We start from the raw sequence: 23,541 nt of genomic DNA on the forward strand, positions 1-23,541 counted from the left end.
GTTCTGGAGGCTGGGAAGTCCAAGATCAAGGCGCCTGTAGATTTGTTGTCTGGTGAGGGCCTGCTTCTTGGTTCACAGCCAGATGTCTTTTGACTGTGTCCTCACTTCGCAGAACTGAACTAGCTAACTCTCTGAGGTCTCTTTACAAAGGCAGGAGGGCTCTGCCCTCATGACCGAATAATCACTTCCCAAAGGCTCTGCCTCCTAATACTATCACCTCGAGGGTTAGGATATGAACATATGCATTTTGGGGGGACACAAATATTTAGTCCACAGCAGAACCCAACATACAGTGACTAAAGGGAAACAAAATCCTAGAGCCAAGGTTACATGGTGAATTGTTTTCCGAGTCCTACTAGAATATAGCTGTAGGATGGGAGTTCAACTCAGGCCTGGGTAAGCACCAAACTGATTACAGAAACTGGGATTGGCACAAATTTTGGGGTCAGCAAAGTTAAGAAAGAAACTGGATAGAACCTACTAAAGTTTTTCAAAGTGCTCTTTGAAAAATGAGTACTGTGATCAGATACATTTCATTCATCCTCTTTTGTCAACTTTATTTAATGCACATGAATGGCATGTTACAAGTTCTGAAAAATCAATCAGCTTAATTTTGTTTAGTATTTGATTAAAGCACCATTGGTTTCAAGAAACACTAAAGTTCACATAAATAAATATTCTAAGGCATATTATTTAGGAAACATTATTTTTAAAAATCTGGTGGGAATTTGGTAATATGTATAAGAAAATATCATCTTAAAATGGACACAGGTCAACTTGATCTTTCTCAATAATTTCTAACATGTTTTTATATCTTTGTCCCCAGGTGGCAAAACTGATAACCTGAACCACTTTTCATCTAATTTGGCCTCTAACTGGCTTATTCTGCTAAGAGACACAGATGAAATAATCTTATTTTAAAAAGGAGAAATGAATACAACTTTAATAAAAGTATTACTGCAAGTTAATATATGCGTAATGTCCTCTTGCCAAAAAGGAGTAATGAATCTTTTACATGAAAACAAATACAGGTGCAATCTAATTTACTTGGTCCACGCTCGCACAGACCTGATTAAACTACCATTTGGTAGCTATTACTTTCAAAATAACTACCTCTAAATTCTGTATTTAAAATGTGTAATTTCTCAATGAACTTAAAGTTTTCTACCTGTGATAAGAGCTGGAAAGATTTTCCTCTTCAATTTCTCATTAAAATCAGAAGATACTTTTAATTGTGAAAGGCTCGATAAACCCTAAAGCTACAGATAGCTACTGATATATTGGTAGTCTGCATATTTACGATTACATTAGTGGTTTCTAATATCTTTTATTTGTTTCTACATTCCTGAAAAATATCCTTATGCCAAGTTGAGTTACTAGAAAAATAAGTTATCAGTTAAATATTAGATTCTACAGCTTGCTGGAAAATAGAGATGTTTCTGCATTCAAATAATTTCTTATACCACTGGTCTTCTGTACATGCAAAATTGCCTTCTTTTTTATGTTTCTAGTCCTCAGGAATGTTAATTCTTCTGTGTGAGTAGTGAACATGCTCAGCCACTAGCTATGGAAGAGTTATACATAAGTTAAAACAAATTGACACTTAACCTTTATTAAATCAGTCCCTAGCCCCACCCCCTAAAGATCAAATCAGCAAAGAATATGAGGCTATAACAAGGCTACTTGTGGTATTGGTTGGAGATCTAAACTCTTTATGGTAGACACTGCTGGCTGCCTACCCAATAGCCCCTCTCCCCTGTTTTCTAACAGAACCATCTTTGGTAGGAGTGCTCACCTAAAAAATTACATTTTCCAGCTTTCTTTATAAGTAGAAAATGTCATAACTCTGGTAAATGAAATATAAGTTGAGGGTTTCTTGTAACACTTTTCTCCCCTGTTAGGACAACAAGAAGTGGTGGTACCTTTTTATCCTCCCTGGAACGTAGATTCGAAGTAAGAGATAAAGCAACCAGATCATGACTAAAAAGATGAAAGCTATACACTAACATTGATGAAGGAGAAATCTGGATGCAGCCTAGGATATTTAAGATATTGGACACCTGCTGCACGAGCCCTGAATTTCTCAAACCAGAATCAGTTTATGAGAAACAAAAATAAATCCCTAATTTTTAAAACCTCACTTCAGTCAAGTTTCAAATGCAATATTAACTGATAGACTCATGACTTGCAACCCAACTCCTGGGAACTTACGGTCAAAGTAAGGAAAGAGTTATGTACGTACAGGTATTCACGGTAGTGTTTTCTATATTGAATTAACACTGAAAACAGATTAGATATCCAACAATGAGAGAATGTTTAAATTATGGTAAAATACAGCTTAGACTACTAGGCTACCATTTAAAAATCAGCTTTTTGAAGACATAATAGTAGAAAAGATTCAAATATAAAATTACATCTGTTCCTTTCATAAATAGCAGAAAAACTATTGGTTGCCTGATCAAGTTATTCCCAACCCCCTTTTCCTTTTCCATCTCCCATTAGAAAGACTGGAAAAGCTTACAATTTCATTTCCCCACTTTTCTTGGGGCTAGAGGTAATAATTTTATACACTCATGGCCAACAGGTGAACACAGATCGACTGTGGATATCTGGAGAAGGTTTTGCTTTTATGAGAAAAGGAAAAGATGTGGAAGGCTCTGCCTCCTTCCCCCCTTTTCCTGTCTTGAATACAGACACATTGCTCTGCACTGCAGTGGCCATCTTACCATGAGGGAAAAGCTAAAAGACCTTCAGAGACCATGGTATCGTGGAGTCACTGAACCAACGCCAGCTCCTCTAGACTTCTTGTTATGAGAGAAAAATAAATCCCTATTTGAAAAATCATTGCTACTTGGATCTTCTGTTGCTTAAAGTAGGAAACATTCCTACCTGATATAGAAATAGGTAAATTGGGACCTCCCTGGTGGCGCAGTGGTTAGGAATCCACTTGTCAATGTAGGAGACACGGGCTTGATCCCTGAACCGGAAAGATCCCACATGCCACGGAGCAACTAAGCCCATGTGCCACAACTACTAAGCCTGTGCTCTAGAGCCTGCGGTCCACAACTACTGAAGCATGCTCACCCACAGCCCGTGCGCTGCAACTACTGAGCCCACATGCCGCAACTACTAAAGCCTGCGCACTCTAGGGCCCACATGCCTCAACTACTGAGCCTGTGTGCTGCAACTACTGAAGCCGTGCATCTAGAGCCCGTGCTCCGCAACAAGAGAAGCCATTGCAATGAGAAGCCTGGGCACCACAGCGAAGAGTAGCCCCTGCTCGCCGCAACTAGAGAAAGCCTGCACGCAACAATGAAAACCCAACGCAGCCAAAAAAAAAAAAAAAAAGAAAGGAATAGATAAATTGTAAGTGATATGAATAAAAGATGTGACAGGAAAATTAAAACAGTCAACCTTTTAGGGTACTACTGAAAATTACTTGTAAAGAAAAAGTTTTGTTTATACAAGAAAACATTTAGGGGCTTCCCTGGTGGTGCAGTGGTTAAGAATCCGCCTGCCTATGCAGGGGACACGGGTTCAAGCCCTGGTCCGGGAAGATCCCACATACAGTGGAGCAACTAAGCCCATGCGCCACAACTACTTAGCCCATGCTCTAGAGCCCGCGAGCCACAACTACTGAAGCCTGCGCGCCTAGAGCCTGTGCTCCACAACAGAAGAAGCCACTGCAATGAGAAGCCTGCGCACCACAATGAAGAGCAGCTCCCACTCGCCGCAACTAGAGAAAGCCCACGCGCAGCAATGAAGACCCAACGCAGCCAAAAATAAACAAAAAATTTATAAAAAAAAAAAAGAAAGCATTTAAAGATAAAAGTATAGAGCTTAAAGGGAAAATGTTAGACTAATTTTGTTGCTGACTATGAATACACGTGCCATATAATCTAGATTATCTTCATTCTAATACTAAGGACATTTATCCATTGTCTTTTGTTTTATTAAATAGTCAAACAAAATTTAGTAACCAAAACACATTTTCAATAAAATTTTATATGTGTATATGTGAATAAACAATGAAACAGCACCAACGACCTCTGTACAATTTCGTCATACAGTTTCTGTGCAGGATGCTTCACCAATAAATCATTCGATTTGTTTTAAAAGCATGTGATTACAGAAAACTATTTAAACTGTTCAGCAAAAACTGGGTAACATCTTTCAAAGATACCTCAGATATTCATACCAACACAATCTATCTTCTGAATATCAACTTGAGTTGCACAGGTTAAGATGAAGACACTTCACATAGTGCTGAAGATGTGATGCAATCTGTACTTGAACTGGCATTGCACTTCCTCAGACTTGGGCTGCCTTCATTACAAATATCTTCTATCCCTGAGAGATCAGCTATTATCAGGATGGCTCATCAGCTAAGTCACGTTGGTCAAAGTACCTGGTGAAAAAAAGAATTTACACAGCAAAGGAAACGATAAGCAAAACAAAAAACCTATGGACTGGGAGAAAATATTTGCAAATGATACGACCAACAAGAGTTTAATTTCCAAAACATATGAACAGCTCATACAAGTCAATAACAAAAAAACAAACAACCCAATCAAAAAATGAGCAGAAAACCTATATAGACATTTCTCCAAAGAATACATACTGATGGCCAAGACACATGAAGAGATGCTCAACATTGTTAATTATTAGAGAAATGCAAATCACAACTACAATGTGGTATCACCTCACACCGATCAGAATAACCATCATCAAAAAAGTCTACAAATAACAAATGCTGGAGAGGGTGTGGAGAAAAGGGAACCCTCCTTCAGTGTTGGTGGGAATGTAAATTGGAGCAGCCACTACGGAAAACAGTATGGAGGTTTCTTAAAAAACTAAAAATAGAATTACCATATGATCTAGCAATCCTGCTCCTGGGCACATATCCAGAGAAAACTCTAATTTGAAAAGATACACATACCCCAGTGTTCATAGCAGCACTATTTACAATAACCAACACATGGAAGCAAGCTAAATGTCCATCAACAGATGAATGGATAAAGAAGATGTCGTGTACACACACACACACACACACACACACACAAATGGAATATTAGCCATAAAAAAGAATGAAATATTGCCATTCGCAGCAACATGGATGTACCTAGAGATCATCATACTAGGTGAAGTCAGACAGAGAAAGACAAATACCATATTATATCACTTATATGTGGAATCTAAAAAATGATACAGGGCTTCCCTGGTGGCGCAGTGGTTAAGAATCCATCTGCCAATGCAGGGGACACGGGTTTGAGCCCTGGTCCGGGAAGATCCCACATGACGCAGAGCAACTAAGCCCATGCGCCACAGCTACTGAGCCTGTGCTCTAGAGCCCATGAGCCACAACTACTGAAGCCCATGCACCTACAGCCCGTGCTCTGCAACAAGAGAAGCCACTGCAATGAGAAGCCTGCGCACCGCAACGAAGAGTAGTCCCCGCTCGCCGCAACTAGAGAAAAGCCCGTGCACAGCAATGAAGACCCAACGCAGCCAAAAATAATTAATTAATTAATTAATTAATTATAAAAATAAAAAAATGATACAAATGAACTTATTTACGAAACAGAAACAGACTCACAAATATAGAAAACAAACATAGCTACCAAAGAGGAAAGGCGGGGGAGAATAAACTAGGAGTTTGGGATTAGCAGATACCAACTACTATATACAAAATAAACAAAGTCCTACTGTATAGCACTGTGAACTATATTCAATATCCTGTAATAAACTATAGGGGAAAAAATCTGAAGAAGAATATATATATGGATAACTGAATCATGCTGTTGTACACCAGAAACTAACACAACATTGTAAATCAACTATAGTCCAATTAAAAAAAATTTAATGTATACTTAAAAATATTAACTGCAGCACTACTTGTAATAGCAAAAGATCACAAACAACCCAAATATTCATCAATAAATGGACTGACTGAATGAACTACGATACATCTACACAGTGGAAGACTATGAGGCTTTTATAAAAAAAAAAAAATGAGGGAAATATCTGCACTGCTACCATGTGATTTCCAGGATCTATTAAGTGAAGAAACAAGGTACAGAATGGAATGCTTAGTATGTTATGTTTTGTAAGCATGTGCAGAAATGCAGATATATTTATATATATTTGCTTATATTTTTTCAAAGAACAGTGAATGGAAGGATAAATCAAAAATTAACAATAAAATGGATAACTACAAAAGGGAGAAAAGACGCTACAGAGGATAAAGGTGGATTCTAAAATGCTCCAAAATGTACCTTGAATTATAATTTTAACTTTGGAACAATGTAAATATTTTATGAAATTATAAAAGATTAAATAAAAACAGAAAATGACCAAATGAACCTTCTCCTATACTAGGTTGGTGGCATAACCACACAGAGGAGAATAATTTCAAGTGATCTTAAACATGATGTTCTGATATCCCTAGTGAGACATACCAGTGACAAAGAGAACTGCAAAGAATTTTTTAAATGTACAGAGTGAAGTCAGAAAAACAAATATCATATATTGATGCATATATGTGGAATCTGAAAAAATTGGTATAGATGATCTTATTTACAAAGCAGAAATAGAGACACAGACGTAGAGAACAAACGTATGGATACCAAGGGGGAAAGTGGGGTGGGATGAACTGGGAGATTGGGATTCATATATATACACTATTGATACTATGTATAAAATAGATAACTAATGAGAACCTACTGTATAGCACAGGGGACTCTACTCAGTGCTCTGTGGTGACCTAAATGGAAAGGAAATCCAAAAAAAGAGGGGAGATATATATATATATATATATATATATATATATATATATATATATATATATATATATATATAATATATATATATACATACATACATATAGCCGATTCACTTTGCTGTACAATAGAAACTAACACAACATTGTAAAGCAACCAAGAAAAAAAGAATTCTTAAACTGATTTCAATAGTTTTATTATCAGTAATATTGTTAGTATTATTCTGAAACTATTATGTGAATATTACAGGATAAAGCCAAAAATTATGTTAATATTATTAGAAACCAGAATTTTGAGCACAGAAGAACAGAAATAAAACATTAAATAAAAATCAAGTAGTCGGGCTTCCCTGGTGGTGCAGTGGTTCAGAGTCCGCCTGCCAACACTGAGAGGCCTGCGTACCGCAAAAAAAAAAAATCAAGTAGTCTTAACTTAGAACTGAAATATTAATTTGAACTCATGATTTTATTTTTCTCTTTCTAAAAACTACATAACTTCCTAGCTCTGTTCAGTGAAAAGGTCTAAATGCAATGACCAAACGAATAACAACTAGCTTCCCTAATGTCCAAATTGTGGACTCTAGACACCATTTTCTACTTTAAAACAGGAAACAGCACTCCCAGGAGAAAAGAAAAGACTGATTCCAGATCTGGAGCCAAGTGTCCAAGATACATCTGAGTCATTTTGGCATACTAGAAAGGAAGAAAGCCGTAAAATAAAAAAGACCACTAAGGTTATATAACAAAAAGCATAGGAATTGATCTGAGGGGCTCCCACTGTCCAAAGATGGAAAAATTTGAGCATCAAAAAGAATATTGACTGCAATATCCCTTTACCTGAATGCGATGGTCAACTTTATCACCACTAAAAGTGGGACAACTAGACATTATATGCTTCCTGATGTGACATGATAGCACACATACAGTCTTGTCAAACAAACAAACATACACATTACATATAATCAAGCCTCTAGACCTACCTACCAGTATGGAGGATAGATGAACCATTAAATACCATCATGAAGTTAGCTGTCAAAACGAAAATGTGGGAAATTTTACAAGTCAAAGGACCTGGTTTCTTCAACAAGAAAATGGCAAGAAAAACCCAAGAGGTTGATGGGGATACTTAAGAGACATATTAGACAAATGTAATGAGTGCATCGCACTTGGGTCCTGATTTGAACAATTCGAATGTAAAAAGACATTCCTGGGACAATTAGGGAACATGAAACATGAACTGGACATCAGACGATACTATGGAGTTATTCTGAAATTTATTAGTTATTCAATAAATTTGTGATACAAATACTACAGTCATGTGTTTTAAAAGCCCTTATCAGTTAGATACACTAAAACAGGAGAAATGACATGTCCGAGATTTGTTTAAAATACAATCACAAAACAGTTGAAGCTGGGTTATGGATTTATCTTGGGGGTTTATTCTACAACATTTTTATGGTTTAAACAACTCCATAATAAGAAGCTTTAAAAAATAATTACCATTGGTAAAACAATTAAGGCAGCTAACAGTTACTGGATCCTTTTTGAATGGGATCCCACTCATGTAACGAGGTATTTCTATGAATTAGCAGTTCTTGCCTTAAAGATACCCAAACAAACAAAACCAACAATAAAAAACCCTCTTGGGTTTTCTGTCATAACAATGACAGATACTTACATTGAAGCTGTTACTGCAAAGAGTCGAGGCCTATGTTATCTTTTTTCCAAGCTTGCTATAACCTTCTATAAGTTTTCCTAAGTGAAGTCTATAGAACTGTCCTAGAACTTTGTCCTAGAACTTTCCTGTCCTAGAACTTTTTTCCATTTTTACCTAACTTTCTGAGGGAAAAAAAAAAAAAATCATGACCCAATACACTTGGACATTTCTTCTCTCATAATTGCATATTATAAAATATCAGTCAGATGATATATTTAAGTTTCTGGTTCCATTAAGTACTAGCTTACTGAACCATCAATTATCAATACTTAATCTTTATGAACTGGTGTCCTCATCTGTAAAGGAAAAAAAACCCTGAGTTGTTTTAAGAATTAGAGATACAGTATATTTGCGCCTAGGGCAACACTGTATCCTCTCATTTAATCCTTACTAAATGAGAGTAAGTATTTACTAAGTATAATAAGTAAATTATACCTACCTCAGGTGAAGTAGGTATTAATTTTGTTTGTGATCAGCATAGTTAAGGGCTTAGTTCTGGAGTTTGGATCTTAGCTCTGCCATTTACTAGTTCTGTGATGGTAAGAAAGTAATTTAACCTCCCTCTGTCATGGTTTCCTCATCTGTAAACTGATAATAGTACCTACCTTCTAAGGATTAAATGAGTTCCTATTTTGAAGCACTAAGAAAAATGCCTGGCACAAATTGCCAAGTAAGTGTTATTTATCATCATTAGCATAATTACTGTAGATAAAGAAATTACATGCTGAATGTGTGTACACTCTAAAAAAAGTATCTTGTCTGGGGCAGGGAAAAATGAACACAGGATTACTTACCCTCCCAATATTAAAAATACTATAAAGCTTTGTAAAGTTATTGGCATTGGAATAAAAACACTGACCAATGAAGAAAAATATAAAGTCCAGAAAGAGACCTAAAATAAATATGTGTGTGTATATATACACACACACACACAAGAATTTAGAATATGAAGACATTTTCAAATAAATTCCAGGTGAAATTTTAATGTAAGCAATAAAATCAAATGTATACTAAATAAAAACATGCCCTGACTGAAAATGAACAAAGGACAGTAGCAATTAAAAAAACTGCAATCAAACATATTCTACCCTTACTGATAATCATACAAAAGCAAATAAAAATAATTTGTATCTTTTTATTATCAGAATGGAAATATTTATATCAACTGAAAACGCCCAGTGCTGAATAGGAAACGGGCACTCTCATTGACACCTAGTGGGAACAGAGTGGTATGATCTTTCTGGAAGGCAAACTGGCAATAAATATATCAGTTTTAGAAGTACATGCAAGCCCCTGGGACTTCCCTGGTGGCACAGTGGTTAAAAATCTGCCTGCCAATGCAGGGCACACGGGTTCGAGCTCTGGTCTTGGAGGATCCCACATGCGGTGGAGCAACTAGGCCCATGTGCCACAACTACTGAGCCTGCGCTCTAGAGCCCGCAAGCGACAACAACTGAGCCCGTGTGCCACAACTACTGAAGCCCGTGCGCCTAGAGCCCACGCTCCACAACAAAGAGTAGCCCCCCCTTGCCGCAACTAGAGAAAGCCCTTGTGCAGCAATGACGACCCAACACAGCCAAAAATAAATAAATAAATAAAAATTAAAAAAAAAAAAAAAGAAGTACATGCAAGCCCTTTAACTTATTTCTAGGAATTTATCCTTTGGAAAATATAGAGCTGTATGTACAAGGATCTTCAATGCAGCATTATTTATAGAAAAAAACTAGAAATAAAGGGAATTGTGATAACACAATACTGTTTCCTTATACCTCAACTTCCTCATTGTAAAATGGAAACAATACTCTCTACCACCATTAATAATGCTATCATAAAGCAAGAAGCCAAGGATTACTTACCTGCTAACCAAGCAGATTAACAAATTCAAAGCAGGAACCCTCTCATCATCTTTGCTGTCCTAAAAAAAAGAAAGAGAAAAAGTTTAAAATGTAGTCTGTTATCCCTTAATATTTTTGAAACAAGTTTCAAGATGGAAAACATGAGCATTTTATTACAGGATAGAAATAATCACAGGGAAATAGAAAATGTCAAAGAAAAAGGAGAAACTATAGAGTTAATGATTCCTTGGGAAACATCTAAGATCATCCTTTAAAGAAAGGTCCTGAATAGGTCCCGAAAAGAAATAAGAGTTGAGGTCTCTAAGGAGGATAACTTGGGAGAGATCTTCTTCCTGGTTCCAAGTAAAGGAGCAAAAAAACCCTGTGTCCTAACTGGGCACGAAGGGAAAAAAATTATATAAAAATACTTCAAAGAAAATATTCCAGATCAGAGTTCTCAATTACCATGGAAGTAGTTCGTGAACTATACATTTTATAAAGTTCACTTTAAATATCTGTTAAAATGACAGACCTAAGACACATGGAAGGTAGTCTTACAGAGTATGAAATTTATTTTTATACATTTCAAGGAATAGTCACAATAACTCACTGAGTAATGTTATAACAGAAATGTCATACATTATTCAAACTTGGGACACACTTCAATGATGTCAGCATATTCAATTCCTTTATGTGCCAAGAACTTAACAATATGAATAAGACATACTTCCTGCTGATAGCACAGAAGAGGAAATATCCATATCAGCTTTAATTAAAGGAAAAATGTGTTAAGTGTCATAAAAAAGATACAAAGCATACTGGAAAAACAGATCACTGAAGAGATTATTTTTAATTGTGAGGATTAGGGAAAGTATCACAGAAAGTGACAGGATATGAGCCAGACTGTGAAAAGTAAATGGTATATAGATGCAGATTAGAAGAGAGTGAAAAGGCACTTCTGGAGAGGGAATAAAGTCTAGGAACACAGCTTATGGAATATTTAATGAGTGACAAGTACATTTTGCTCAGAGTACAGGCTATATAAGTTAGTTTGTGCCATATCATGGATATTTAATGAAAATATTTTGGAGTAGTCAATGAAGAACAAGTATACATTTTGTGGAGGAGTAAAGAGGAATAAAAAAAATCAAAAGTGAACTTAGTCTGGCATCAAATTAGTTTATATTGTAATGCTGCAGGTATGAGTTAGAGGAAGGGTCTGATTGGAGAAATTCAAAACAATTATTATGCCAGACTGTTAGTTGACCACTCTGGCTTCTTGACTCCCCTTATTATTTAGCAAATGAATCTCATTTTTAGCTGGGCACACTGTCACCCAACTAAAGTAAACATTTCCCATAGTTCCTTATGGCCATGTGACTAAATTCTGGCCAATGAGCTATTTTGGCCAGATGTGTTTGTAGAACCTCTGGGAAGGCTCTTTGGAGGGGATGAACTTCTGCTCTTCTTTCCAGCTTCCTATAGTGAAATAAAATGGCTGAAGCTCCAGCAGCCATCCTGGATTATGAGGTGAGCTTGAGGATGGAAGCCACATGTGGCAGAACTCAAAGGCCTGGGTCGCTGCCACCTCAGATCTAACCTGCCTACCTTCAGACTCCCTTTGTCTGAGAAAAGCACTTACATTTTATTTAAGCTACTGTTATTTTGGACTCTTCTATTATGTAACTAAATCTAATCCTGACTAATCAAATATTCCATGTTTTCCTGTTTCATTGAAATCGTTCTTTACCACCACATAAATCGGTGAGTGCTTCTGATTTGAAATATTAAGTTTGAACTTACCACTAAAAGCCTCACTTCAGAGCACCTTCTTGCAAGCTGCCGAATCAGTGAATGAGCCTCCGGTAATAAAGGTTTTTCAAGACAAGCCAATAAAGCATAAAGCCATCTTCCCTATATAGAATTTTAAAAAGTAATAAGTAAGCAAACTGCACCATAAATTTAACTTATAATCACTGAATTGTACCTCAGAAAGGTCATATCAAATTATGTTTCCACCAGCAGTATATATGACTGAGTTTATTCTGAGCAACACATCACTTTAGGGGAAACCTGAAGAATATTAGAACAAAGTTTAAATAGCAATTTGTGTAACACCCTAAGTTAGCTCCTCAAGCAACCCTAAATCAGTAAGACTTTTTCTTAAACAAAAAGATTCACCTCTGGGGGTGGGTGGGATAAATTGGAAGATTGAGATTGATATATATATATATATATACTATTGATACTATGTATAAAACAGATAATGAGAACCTACTGTATAGCACAGGGAACTCTACTCAATGCTCTGTGGTGACGTAAATGGGAAGGAAATCCAAAAAACTAACACAATATTGTAAAGCAACGATACTCCAATAAAAATTAATAATAAAAAAAAAATAACATTAAAAAAAAAATTCACATCCAGGTTTCTTTTATAAAGAGTGAGTGGGACTCTCTTCTACACGAAAAAAGCTGGTATACATTTAAACTTGACTTAAACTTTCTGGGATAAATTTACAATATAAAGCTGGCATTCAGGTATTCAAATGGCCTCTACACTTAGAAGGTGCTTAAATCTCTACTGATTGTCTAAGATGTATCTATACTGAAAGATTCCTTTTCTCAAAGTCAGTGAGCACACTGTGACAATACTAAAAAATAAAAGCAAAACTAAATAGCTGAAAACCTTCTTTAATAACATCACACTTAGTTGGCAAAATAAGGTGGTATTTCTCAAAAAATATTAGACAAGTAATCCCAAGAAATAATTAAAAGGTCCCTTTTTCTTTTTGCTAGTTTATGATAAGCAAACTTCCTGTGACACAAGGTTTTTTTTTAAACATTGGTATTCTCAGTACTAGAGTTCTAATGGTATGGTTACTTAGAGGAATTGAACACTGTTGATTTAAAAGACAGGTTACTCAAAATAAAACTCAAAGGATTAATCAGGTTAAAATTTAGTATATCAGCTATCACTGGTTCAGAAACACTTTAATGGTTCCTTTGGCAAATATAGCCACACTGTTCGGTAATACATTTTCATTAAATCAACAGGAAAAGCCAAAATTATCACCTCTTGAGTGGGTAATCTTTAAAAGCTAAAAAAAAAGTTCCAAAAATCTTACAATAGAGTTAAAAAAATAAAGACTAAAGGAAGAGAAGGAAAATACGTCAGATAAATAATACTGCTAAAAGGTTGCCGCTATCAGACAGGAAGAACTGATATAGAATTTAAAGCTCAATATCTAGATTCCAATGAAAAAGTAGCCTAAGAATATGAACCAAGTTATCTATTGAAGATGTAGCTAATATATAAACCCATGGAAAAAGTTTTCCGTCACTGATAACGAAAGAAACATAAATTATATTTACTTTGAAGTACTACTATATATTTACTAAATTTGAAAAACCAAAACAAATTATAAAGTGATAGCTTGAACCATATGGAATTGTTGAAAATCAAATGTTTTTAACCTACAAAAAGGGCAATATCATAAGGTTCAACTTAAAGTAGGGTTGTAGGGAAGAGAAATTTAAGAATCCATTGCTGATGTCATTATATACGGGTTCAATTCTTCTGTAAAGCAAGCAGGATGTAACAAAAGCTTACAAAACCTTGATCCAATAATTCTATTCTAGAAATATCCTGAGAAATAATAAAAAAGAAAATCAGTACAAATGTTTATAATTTAGTCATGATTGTAAAATATAAGGAAGAATCCAAATGGTCAATAATGAGAATCAAAGTAAACCACGGACATTTAGACAACGGCAATTATGTGAATTACATTATCATATAGAAATATATATGTGAAATGTGAGCTAAAAAACCAGAATATATACATTAGTAACAACTATGTAAAAGACATGTCTGACCACTCAATCGAAACAGTGATTTAAGCATGGATTTTTTTCCCCTTCAAAATTACATGTTATATGGTAGAGATTTAAAAGAATGAAAATATAAAAATAAAAAATGAAAATCCAGTGATAAAGAATATAATCATTACACTTATGGAAGAGACTTATCTAAGCCACCTGGCTGAATAGCAGCCTGGGAAACTTATACACTGTACTGTAATGTTGCTTTATCTGTCTCTCCCAGCAGACTATAAGCTTCTAGAGGGCAAAGATTATATCATCTATTTTGACAGGAAGTTTTGGAGCCTCAGATACACTCTTTTGCAAATATCCTCAATTGTGAAAAATATTTGTTTTTTAAATTATAACTCCAAAGGATAATAAAATTTCTTATTAGAGGATTAAGTGGGTAATTCATTTATATAATGTCTACCAAATTTACCCAATTTTGAAGGTGAAAAGTAAGCTGTGAGTGTAAAGCAATAAAATAGAGGGGTAATACAGCACAGTTGTTGAGAGTATAGCCTGACTGCCAGGGCATGAGTCTCAGTTCTGCCAGTTATAATCGGTGTGACCTCAAGCAAGTTACTGAATTCCCATGTGCTCCAGTTTCCTCATCTGTAAAATGGAAATAACAGCTCATAGGTTATCAAAGGATTCAAGGAGTTATTATATATAAAATCCTTAGAACAATGCCTGGCACATATATTTGCCATTACTGGTATTTCTGATATGCTTTTGTGAACTGGATTTCAAAGCCATTTTAGAAAATGCATTTCAAAGTTCTTTAGGTCAGTGCTATTTGAAATGGGGTCTGCAGACTGGCCAGTCTGTTTGTTACTGATCTGTGACAAGATAAGCAGCTTCTCCCAGGATATAAATCAACTATTTAGTTGACTTTTTTTCCCCAATGCAAGACTATCTCAATGAATGAAGTAGTATGTTGATTTACATTCTAGTGTAATTTCCTTATTTTACTGCAAACAACCATTGCTTGCATTACACATATAGTTGTATATATATGACATATATATAAATAATGTAAAGCCATATCTTATATATAAGTATATAAATTTTGTCTGCATTATGAAAAGAAAAAGATGCAGTACTACCAATTCTGGAGTAAAGTCTCTTTCTCCAAACCAATTACTCAGATATTCCAAGACGCTAGTTACTGTTGCCTAAAAAGGAGGGCGGGGGGAAGAGATGAAAGAACAGCATTAGTAATACAACACTAACAAGTTCAACCTGAGTTTCATTAAGTTCAGTTAGAAAGCAACTCTTATGTTTAAAATGGCCTCATTCTTTAGGCTTCCAGAGAAACCTGTGACTCTATTTAGTAATTTGATTAGATGGCACACTCAGTGAGAAGAGGCTTTGTAGACAAATATTCTTATATACTTTCAATTATCAATACCTTGGTTTAAATCCTAGGATTTAGTTTGTAACTACTAATTTAGTTCGGAACTACTTAAAAAAAAAATTCCACATACTCTTAAAAAAAAAACCTTTGCATAAATACCTTCAGCTTATTTTCATTAAAGCAGAGTACAACTCTAAAGACAAAGTTAGCTAGAGAAAGATCAGTTTTAAGCTATATAGATAGAATTATCAAACTGTTGAAAATATTCATGGGCTTATGCAAATATAGATGGACACTTACAAAAATCACTCTCAACAAATTTAGTATAACTACTACAGTACCTTAGTGTAAATGATCAAGTAAGTAAAACTGTCAGCCAGTATATGATTTACAACAGAGTATGACTTATCTTCCAAGGGTACCCAATGCTATGTGAATGCAAAACAATCAAAGTTTTTATTTGCTCTTTAAATGGATAACAGAGTTCCTAGTTCTGAAAGACTGAAGAACCAAAATCCATATTTCTCCCCTTTTGATCCAAGAAATTCAAATTTCATTCTTAATGAAGTGTGTAGGACATCTGCAACTAGAAATAGCAATCTAACCTTAGTATTTATTTCAAATCCCAGAATCTAAGACTTATAACTGAAATGTATACATGTGAATAGTTTAGCACCATGATCAAGAGCATGAGTTCTGAAATTAGATCAACCTGGGATTGAATTCTATTGTTGCCATTAAAACTTGCTGAAAAACCAACTGCAAGTAACTTAATCTCCAATTTTGTTTCCTCCTCTATTTAAAAAAGGATATTAATAATAATTTCCCATATAGGGTTGTAGTGAGGATTAAATAAGAACTGTTAAAGAGTTTAGGACAGGGTCTTGCATACTGTATATATTCAGTAAATGTATTCAAATACCTTAACAAACATTGCAAACAAAAGAATGCATAAATTCTTATTAGATTTTACCTGATTCATTCTGCTAACAATACTAAGCAAGGGAGGAAAACCAATCTGAAAGAAAAATGAGACTGAAATTTACTAAATGGTATTATGGAGGCAGGGGGTACATTTTTTTCAAACTGGTGAATTTCTCAACACACTGTTTTTTAAAAACAAAAACTAGATAAAAGTAAATTCTTTCATTGTCCATTACAATAAAACATTCCATGAACTATTATGTTGGTAATGCCCAAGAAAATAATGTCTTGATATTTGAATACGTAAATTTTAAAATAATGATTTTAGTAATTAGGATGTTAAAGAATGAAATTGAAAAAATGATACTATGATATTAATATGTTGTACACACTTTTAAAATCTTTAGCTAAAGCTAACATTTTCAGGAATTAAGGGCACTTGAATGAGTTCTTTCAAACCTAATCTGCTTCAATTAAAAAGTACTTTGGAGTTTAATGTTGGGAGCCTTGATTATGAAAACAGTACTGACCTGTGAGAAACTTAAGAGGACATGCATTAAACTCTTGTGTCCTTAAATGGTTCTTTCATGTGGTATATATTTCACTTGTATGTATTTTGTAATAACAAACTAAAGAAATATATATTAATTCTTTGTAAAATTGAAACATTTTGAAATGTAACATATGTTAAGGATATTATACAAAAGAACATATGTTGTATAAGAAATAGTGTTAAATTAGCTCCCTCAGAGATCTGAATCTGTTTACACTCCCACTACCATGTGTAAGAGGGCTCGTTTTCCCAGCCCTTGTTAACACAGTGTGTCAAACTTTCTTTACCAGTATGTTATCTGAAAAATGCCAGCTCAGTGGAGTTACAAGCAATATTTTTATTATAAGTGAGTTTGGGAATCTTCTCATATAAGAACAATTTGTATTTCCTTCTTGTGAGATGTCTCTTTATATCCATTGCCTTTTTTTTTTTTTAACTGGGGTCTTGGTCTTTTTTAGTGATTTTTGGAGGTTTTACATTTGCAGGATAAACTAATTTTAAATGGGAAAAACACAATGTAGCACCACATAGAAAACAATAAATACCTACTCAACAGAACAGAACAACATAGTATAGGGAGTTACCAGTAATGCAGATGTGTGCAGTGGGTTTCATAAGAACATCTGCAAACTTGAGGGCAGGTGAATCCTGAAGGACAAGAAGCAGCTGGCCACATAATTTATGATTAAAATAAAGCCATGTGAAATTTAAATATACCCTCAGCATTTTACCTCCAGAATATGCAATTTACTAAGCATTTTAAAATACCTAATTGTGTCATATGTTTTCCTTTGTTTCCCTGACTACTCATAACTCATTGTTTGACCCACATCTAATCATTAAAAAAAAAGAATCCTAACTCACAAAATTATTAAACAGCTAAAACATGCATTGTTTTAGAAACTAGGCTGCCAATTTTTAAGTCAAAAATACAATAAACTGAGAGAAAATACTGGCAAATATTTTCTGCAGAGAGCCAGAAAGTAAGTATTTTAGGCTTTGTAGGGTACACACTGTCTCAGTCACATATTATTTATTTATTTATTTTTAACAACCTTTTAAAAACATAAAAACCATTATGTTTTTATGTTTAGCTCATGACTATACAAAAAAAATCTGCAGACTCGATTTGCCCCAGGTTGTAGTTTGCTGAGTCTTTATACTAAATCATGAACCAAAATTATGACCTTTTTCTGTTTGTTTAGCCACATTATCACCTACTTGTACATAATCGATTCCAGGACTTTCACTTGCAGCTGGTCCAACAGCCCCTTCAGCATATAACCTCTCACCCAGACAAAATTTTTTCCAGCCTTCTTCATCTTCAGATTTTGGCTAAAAGAAAAGAAAAAAGAACTTACTTACTCCTATGTATATATTTTTTATACTGAGTAGTGAAAAAAGAAGTGAGGATTCCTCCATATTCCCACCACCTCAACGCAAAGATATAGTGCCTGTTATGGAGTGAACCGTGTGCCCCCAAAATCTGTATGTTGAAGCCCTAACCTCCAGAATGGGATTATTAGGAGACTGGGCCTTTACAGCAGAGATTAAGTTAAAATGAGGTGGTTATGGTGGGTCCGAAGCCAATCTGGCCAGCATCCCTGTAAGAAGACGAAGTCTGGACACAGAGACATCAGGGATGGGCGTGCATACAGAAGACCACGTGAGGGCACAGCAAGGAGACGGCCACCTGCAAGCCAAAGAGAGAGGCCTTGAGAGAGACCCACTGACACCTTGATCTTAGACTTCTAGCCCACAAAGCAGTGAGAAAATAAATTACTGTTTGTTAAGCCACCCAGTCTGTGGTGTTTTGTTATGGCAGCCCTAGCAAACCAATACAGCACCCAAGTGGTCACACCATAGATGGGACATGTTTAGTTTGGATCATACTTTAATGAACACTGACAAGCAAGAATGTGTTCAAAGGAGGGTGATAAAGATGGAAATTGGTATGGAAAAAAAAATACACTAAGAATGCTTATAAGAATGAAGGATGTTCATCCCATGGAAGGAGACATGATTACATACCCCACATACTGAAAGGGCTGTCCAGTTAAAGAAGGAGTAGATTTATTCTACATTGTCAGATGAAAAAAAGTAGGACCATTCAGTTCAATATGGCTATCTTAACAGAACAATTAAAAATTCTTTTTCCTAAAAAAATTATTTATTTATTTATTTAAGTATAGTTAATTTACAATATTGTGTTAGTGTCAGGTGTACAGCAAAGTGATTCAGTTAACAGAACAATAGGTTTATCTGGGCACATCACCTTGCAAATTATTTTACACATATGTGCAGTTTTTCCCCCACCCCGAGGATAAACCGCTTTCATTAGATTCTCAGAATGAATATGAGACCCCTAAAACATAAAAACCCATTGTCCTGGAACAATTCATCTTTTCCCATTACTCCACTGGTCAGAGACTGTTTCTGCTTCAGGTAGCATTGAAAATCCTAATTATTAAATGTTGTGGGTGCTTAATAAATGATTGGATCAATTGATCAATCAATGTTCATATTTACATAGTTGCTATCAGAGCATGCTTTAAAAATTCATTTTATTATTTACATAATGTTTACATCTGCCATGATGAACATATGTTATTGCTGTGTAATAGTCTACTGTTTTGATGGATGATCTTCATTTATTGAATCAATTATGTTCAGTCATTTCTTTCTTGACAAATTTATTTTGTCATAATGTTACTAATGAGCTTCTTTTTGCATTAGTAAGTATGTACCCAAAAGTCCTTAGACTGAGCAAGAAAAAATATTATCTACCTACCTACTGCCTTCTCTCTCTTCTTACTAGGAGGCCTCACAGCACAGTGAAAGGCTTTAGAGTCAGACAAAGTTCAGTCTGAATCTCAGTTATACCTTTTATGAGTTAAATGATCTTGGGCAAGTGATGTTAGTGTCTACCACACTTTTCCTAGAGCAGAGCTTCCAACTGGTATACAGAAGCATATAGAGAGGTTACACTGAATCTCTTAGCTTTCAGCTGGTAGTTTAGGCTATGGGAGCAGCCTCCTCCATTTATCCCAATGTGTCATCGCGTAAAAGATGTCAGGAAGCACTGCCTAGAAGAAGCTTCTAAAATCTGAAATCTATGAACCACCTGAAACTGTGAGCAAAATTGTATGCATAGGTACATTTTTTCCCTCTGAAAATAAATACCTTTCATTTGATTCTCAGGAAAACTATAAGACTCCCTAAAAGGTTAAAAGGACTGTCCTGGGGCTTCCCTGGTGGTGCAGTGGTTCAGAGTCCACCTGCCGATGCAGGGGACACGGGTTCGTGCCCCGGTCCGGGAAGATCCCACATGCCGCAGAGCGGCTGGGCCCGTGAGCCATGGCCGCTGGGCCTGCGCGTCTGGAGCCTGTGCTCCGCAACGGGAGGGGCCACAACAGTGAGAGGCCCGCGTAACACACACACACACACACACAAAAGGATTGTCCTGGAACAATGTATCCACCTCTTCCCCAACACCCTTTTTTATCCAGTAGTCCACATATAGGATATTTACTAAAAAGCTTAAAATTATATCTAGGATGATAAAGTAAGAAATACTACTTTCCAGTAAGCATGACCAGCTTTACTAAAATGTCACTCACTGATACTGGCACCATTACCTCATGAGGAAAATCCAATAAGCCTTTATTCAATCTTTTTGTAAATACTGAAAATGCATTCAATTTCCTAAAAAGCAAATGTCTAGAAGAACCTTTAAAAACTTGTAAAGACCAATCCAAAGTCTCTCAAGATGCAGCTTAAAACTGTCATAAAAATAACTTGCATTACTGACTCTATCCTTTTCAGGCTATTAAGATAATGCAACTGTTACTATGATAGATGGGAGAGAATGAAAATAACATGGATTAAACAAGTGAATCTTTAAGAACTGGAAGTAAATATGGACTATATTAGTTATACACTGTACAATCTAAACAGAGAAACTTACATACCATGGTCACATTACTATCCAACTGCTGTGATTTCCAGTGACTTCTATGTCTGTTCACACTCTAAAGGAAGATAAGGTAGACAAATGATCTTCAAAGAATGGATAACTCAAAAGAAAGCAATTGCTGCACAACATTCTAACAATTCTAAAACTTGGAAAATATGTTCAACTGTATTATGTCTAATGATTATAATAATTTGGTAATTTATTCATGAATATTCTTATCTTTATACACTAGAAACCCCAATTTTTCCAACTACAGTCTAAGAACAGAAGTAAGTCCGAGGGAGGGAGGGGTTTAATTTGATTAAATGATTAAAGTACACCTACCTGCCGAACAGTTGAAAACTGTGCCACTTGCTGCTGTTGCCACTGAAGAGTGGGGGAATATCCTTCAGGAGCAGGTTGGCATCCTGAAAGCTAGAGATCAGTTCATAAATGTTAGAATCAATGTTAGTGTTATAACTAGAATCTCATACCTCTGCAAAGTAAAAGCAGAATCAAGATGAAAAGTGAATAATAAAGCAAATAAGACGATACAAGAAAGACAGTATTTTTTGCAGATGTAAAAAAGGAGGCAACTCACTTTACTATTTATGTCTGAGTTTAAAACATTAGGAAAAGACTCTTATATAGTCACTTTAGTAAAAGCAATCTGGAATGGTTTATAGTTGGAGTTTCTAAGAAATCCACATGACATGAGACTCGAAGATATAATCTAGTCCTACCTTTCTACTGAATATAATAGCAAAACAGTTTGAAACAAAGAGAGATATAAACCAAATAAAGAATTTTGGTATGAGCAGAAAGTACTCAAATAATTTCAGATGCTTGACTTTATAAGGGCTACTTCTACCTTCCAAAACAGCACAGAGGTCACAACTGATCACATACTGCCTTGAAATAAAACTTAATGTGGTCACTTTTTAAAAGCCAGGTATACAAGATATCATCTTCCATCAACTAAAAACTTCTGAAAAGGAATTATATGAAACGTTACAGTGTCTGAATTTAAATCTCCTGATTATAAACATCAGATAAAGGAATTACTTAGAACATAAAAGAAAAAGGAATTATCACAATTTAAAAACTGCTGCTCTCCTACCTTTGGTTAAATAGCACCTCCTAAAACAGACCTTCTGTGGCTACTCTATCTAAAGTAGTTCTCCCAGTTACTTATTGGTCATTATATGTTACTTTTTTTCACAACAATGGTCACAGTATGTAATTAATTTTTTTTTTTTTTTACTGTCTTCCTCAGGAGAATGTAAACTCTACAAGGGTAGGGACATTTTCTGTCTCATCCTCTGTTGTATTCCTAGTGCCTGGCACAATATTGTTGTTTAGTAAAATATGTGTTGGATAAATAAATGAATGAAAAGGTTCACAGTGGGCAAGTAGGTAGAAAAGTGTGATATTTGGGTTTCTGTTTTTAAAAAACAAAACCCAGTCCAATCCAAAACATGCAAACTACACTAAAGATCAGCCTGATAATAATTATGAACTGGAAAAAGGTACCTTAAAAATAAAGGATAGCATAAGTAACCTATTGAAAGACTCCTTTAGGATTGGATCATGTTCCTGAAGTATTATGAGCAAATCTCCACGAATGCCAGGGTTACTAAAAGCCTCTCTGGAGGCAGTAAATGCCAGCTGTCCGTTTGGGGGGAAAAGTACAACTTAGTACGGAGTAGTCAAATCTTACCTACATCATAACTGATACTGTCTGACACTGTAGGAGAGCCTTGGTCTTTTAATTTGTGGGAGGGAAAAAAAATCCTCTGACGGGTAATAAAACTCACAGAAACATTCACACTTTGCTTCCTTTTCAACTTCTTTGGGTCAATTTGAGCTACCACAACATCTGGACAGTGAGCTGCTTCGATCCTACAAATAAGAAATAAGTACAAAAACGTGATTACTATTGCTCATGTATAGTAAAGCAAGCGATCCACTTCTATGGTTCATTATAAAATCAGAAAAAAAGTTCAGAATTGCAATCGAGGTACTAAACAATGTATTTCTGAAATTATGTTGACTGAAAGCAAAATTTCTTATGTGGAAGAAATCTAAGAGCACCTATATTGTCACAAGTAATCAGGTTTAACAAAATTAAGCTCATAGAAACTCGCTCACGCAAAGATGTAATCAAGGAATGTTGTTCCGACAGTGGATGGGGGACGGGAACAGAGGTGGGACTTTATCACACTTAAGGGTCGAGCGGGGCACTGGGCGCTGTGCCCAAGGGCGGAAGGACAACCAGCCCACCCGCACAGGGTCAAATCACTCACTGGACCCGCCTTAGGTATTCTTGGGGAGTTCTCGGAGGTACGTTGGGATCAAAACTGTCTGTCAAGTCGCAGGGCTCCACTGGCAACAGCCGGGGCATCAACTCTTCCACTGCAGACTCCGCCGGTACCCACGCCATAGTTTTCAATGCGGACTGTCCCACCCAGCGCATGCGCCAGGTCTGGGTCACAGCGCAGGCGCACATGTTGTCACCTTTGGCGCGGAGTTGAGCAAGAGGCTGGGCTTGG

General features: G+C 35.7%; 1 protein-coding gene across 5 annotated transcripts; it reads right to left on the minus strand.

The window, feature by feature from the left end:
- Positions 1-514: 514 nt before the first annotated feature.
- GEMIN2 (gem nuclear organelle associated protein 2) lies at positions 515-23,482 on the minus strand. 5 transcript variants are annotated; one of them, XM_067737201.1, is made up of 10 exons: positions 23,305-23,482; positions 22,807-22,891; positions 21,335-21,424; positions 21,006-21,065; positions 18,256-18,369; positions 16,531-16,575; positions 15,307-15,375; positions 12,134-12,244; positions 10,352-10,410; positions 515-4,408 (listed from the first exon to the last, which is right to left on the minus strand). In XM_067737201.1, the coding sequence occupies exons 1-10, from the start codon at positions 23,463-23,465 to the stop codon at positions 4,369-4,371; spliced, it is 834 nt and encodes a 277-aa protein (XP_067593302.1). In that variant the 5' UTR covers positions 23,466-23,482; the 3' UTR covers positions 515-4,368. The 5 variants fall into 5 exon arrangements, with proteins under 5 accessions (XP_067593302.1, XP_067593297.1, XP_067593310.1 ...); XM_067737196.1 differs by having other exon boundaries at positions 903-4,408; positions 23,296-23,479; XM_067737213.1 differs by lacking the exon at positions 515-4,408 and adding an exon at positions 7,008-7,173 and having other exon boundaries at positions 23,296-23,481.
- Positions 23,483-23,541: the final 59 nt, after the last annotated feature.

Source organism: Pseudorca crassidens, chromosome 1 (assembly GCF_039906515.1).
Source record: "Pseudorca crassidens isolate mPseCra1 chromosome 1, mPseCra1.hap1, whole genome shotgun sequence".
Lineage (NCBI taxonomy): Eukaryota > Metazoa > Chordata > Mammalia > Artiodactyla > Delphinidae > Pseudorca > Pseudorca crassidens.

Bases quoted from the DNA above. Each gene is read 5' to 3' on its own strand.
- GEMIN2 (XM_067737213.1), bottom strand. From the start codon at position 23,465: ATGCGCTGGGTGGGACAGTCCGCATTGAAAACTATGGCGTGGGTACCG. The intron at 16,576-18,255 runs GTAGGTGATAAT...TTTTTCTTTCAG, and splicing joins CTGGAATCGATTATGTACAA to ATTGGTTTTCCTCCCTTGCT. The intron at 10,411-12,133 runs GTAAGTTCAAAC...TCTTTTTTTTAG, and splicing joins CTGAAGTGAGGCTTTTAGTG to GACAGCAAAGATGATGAGAG.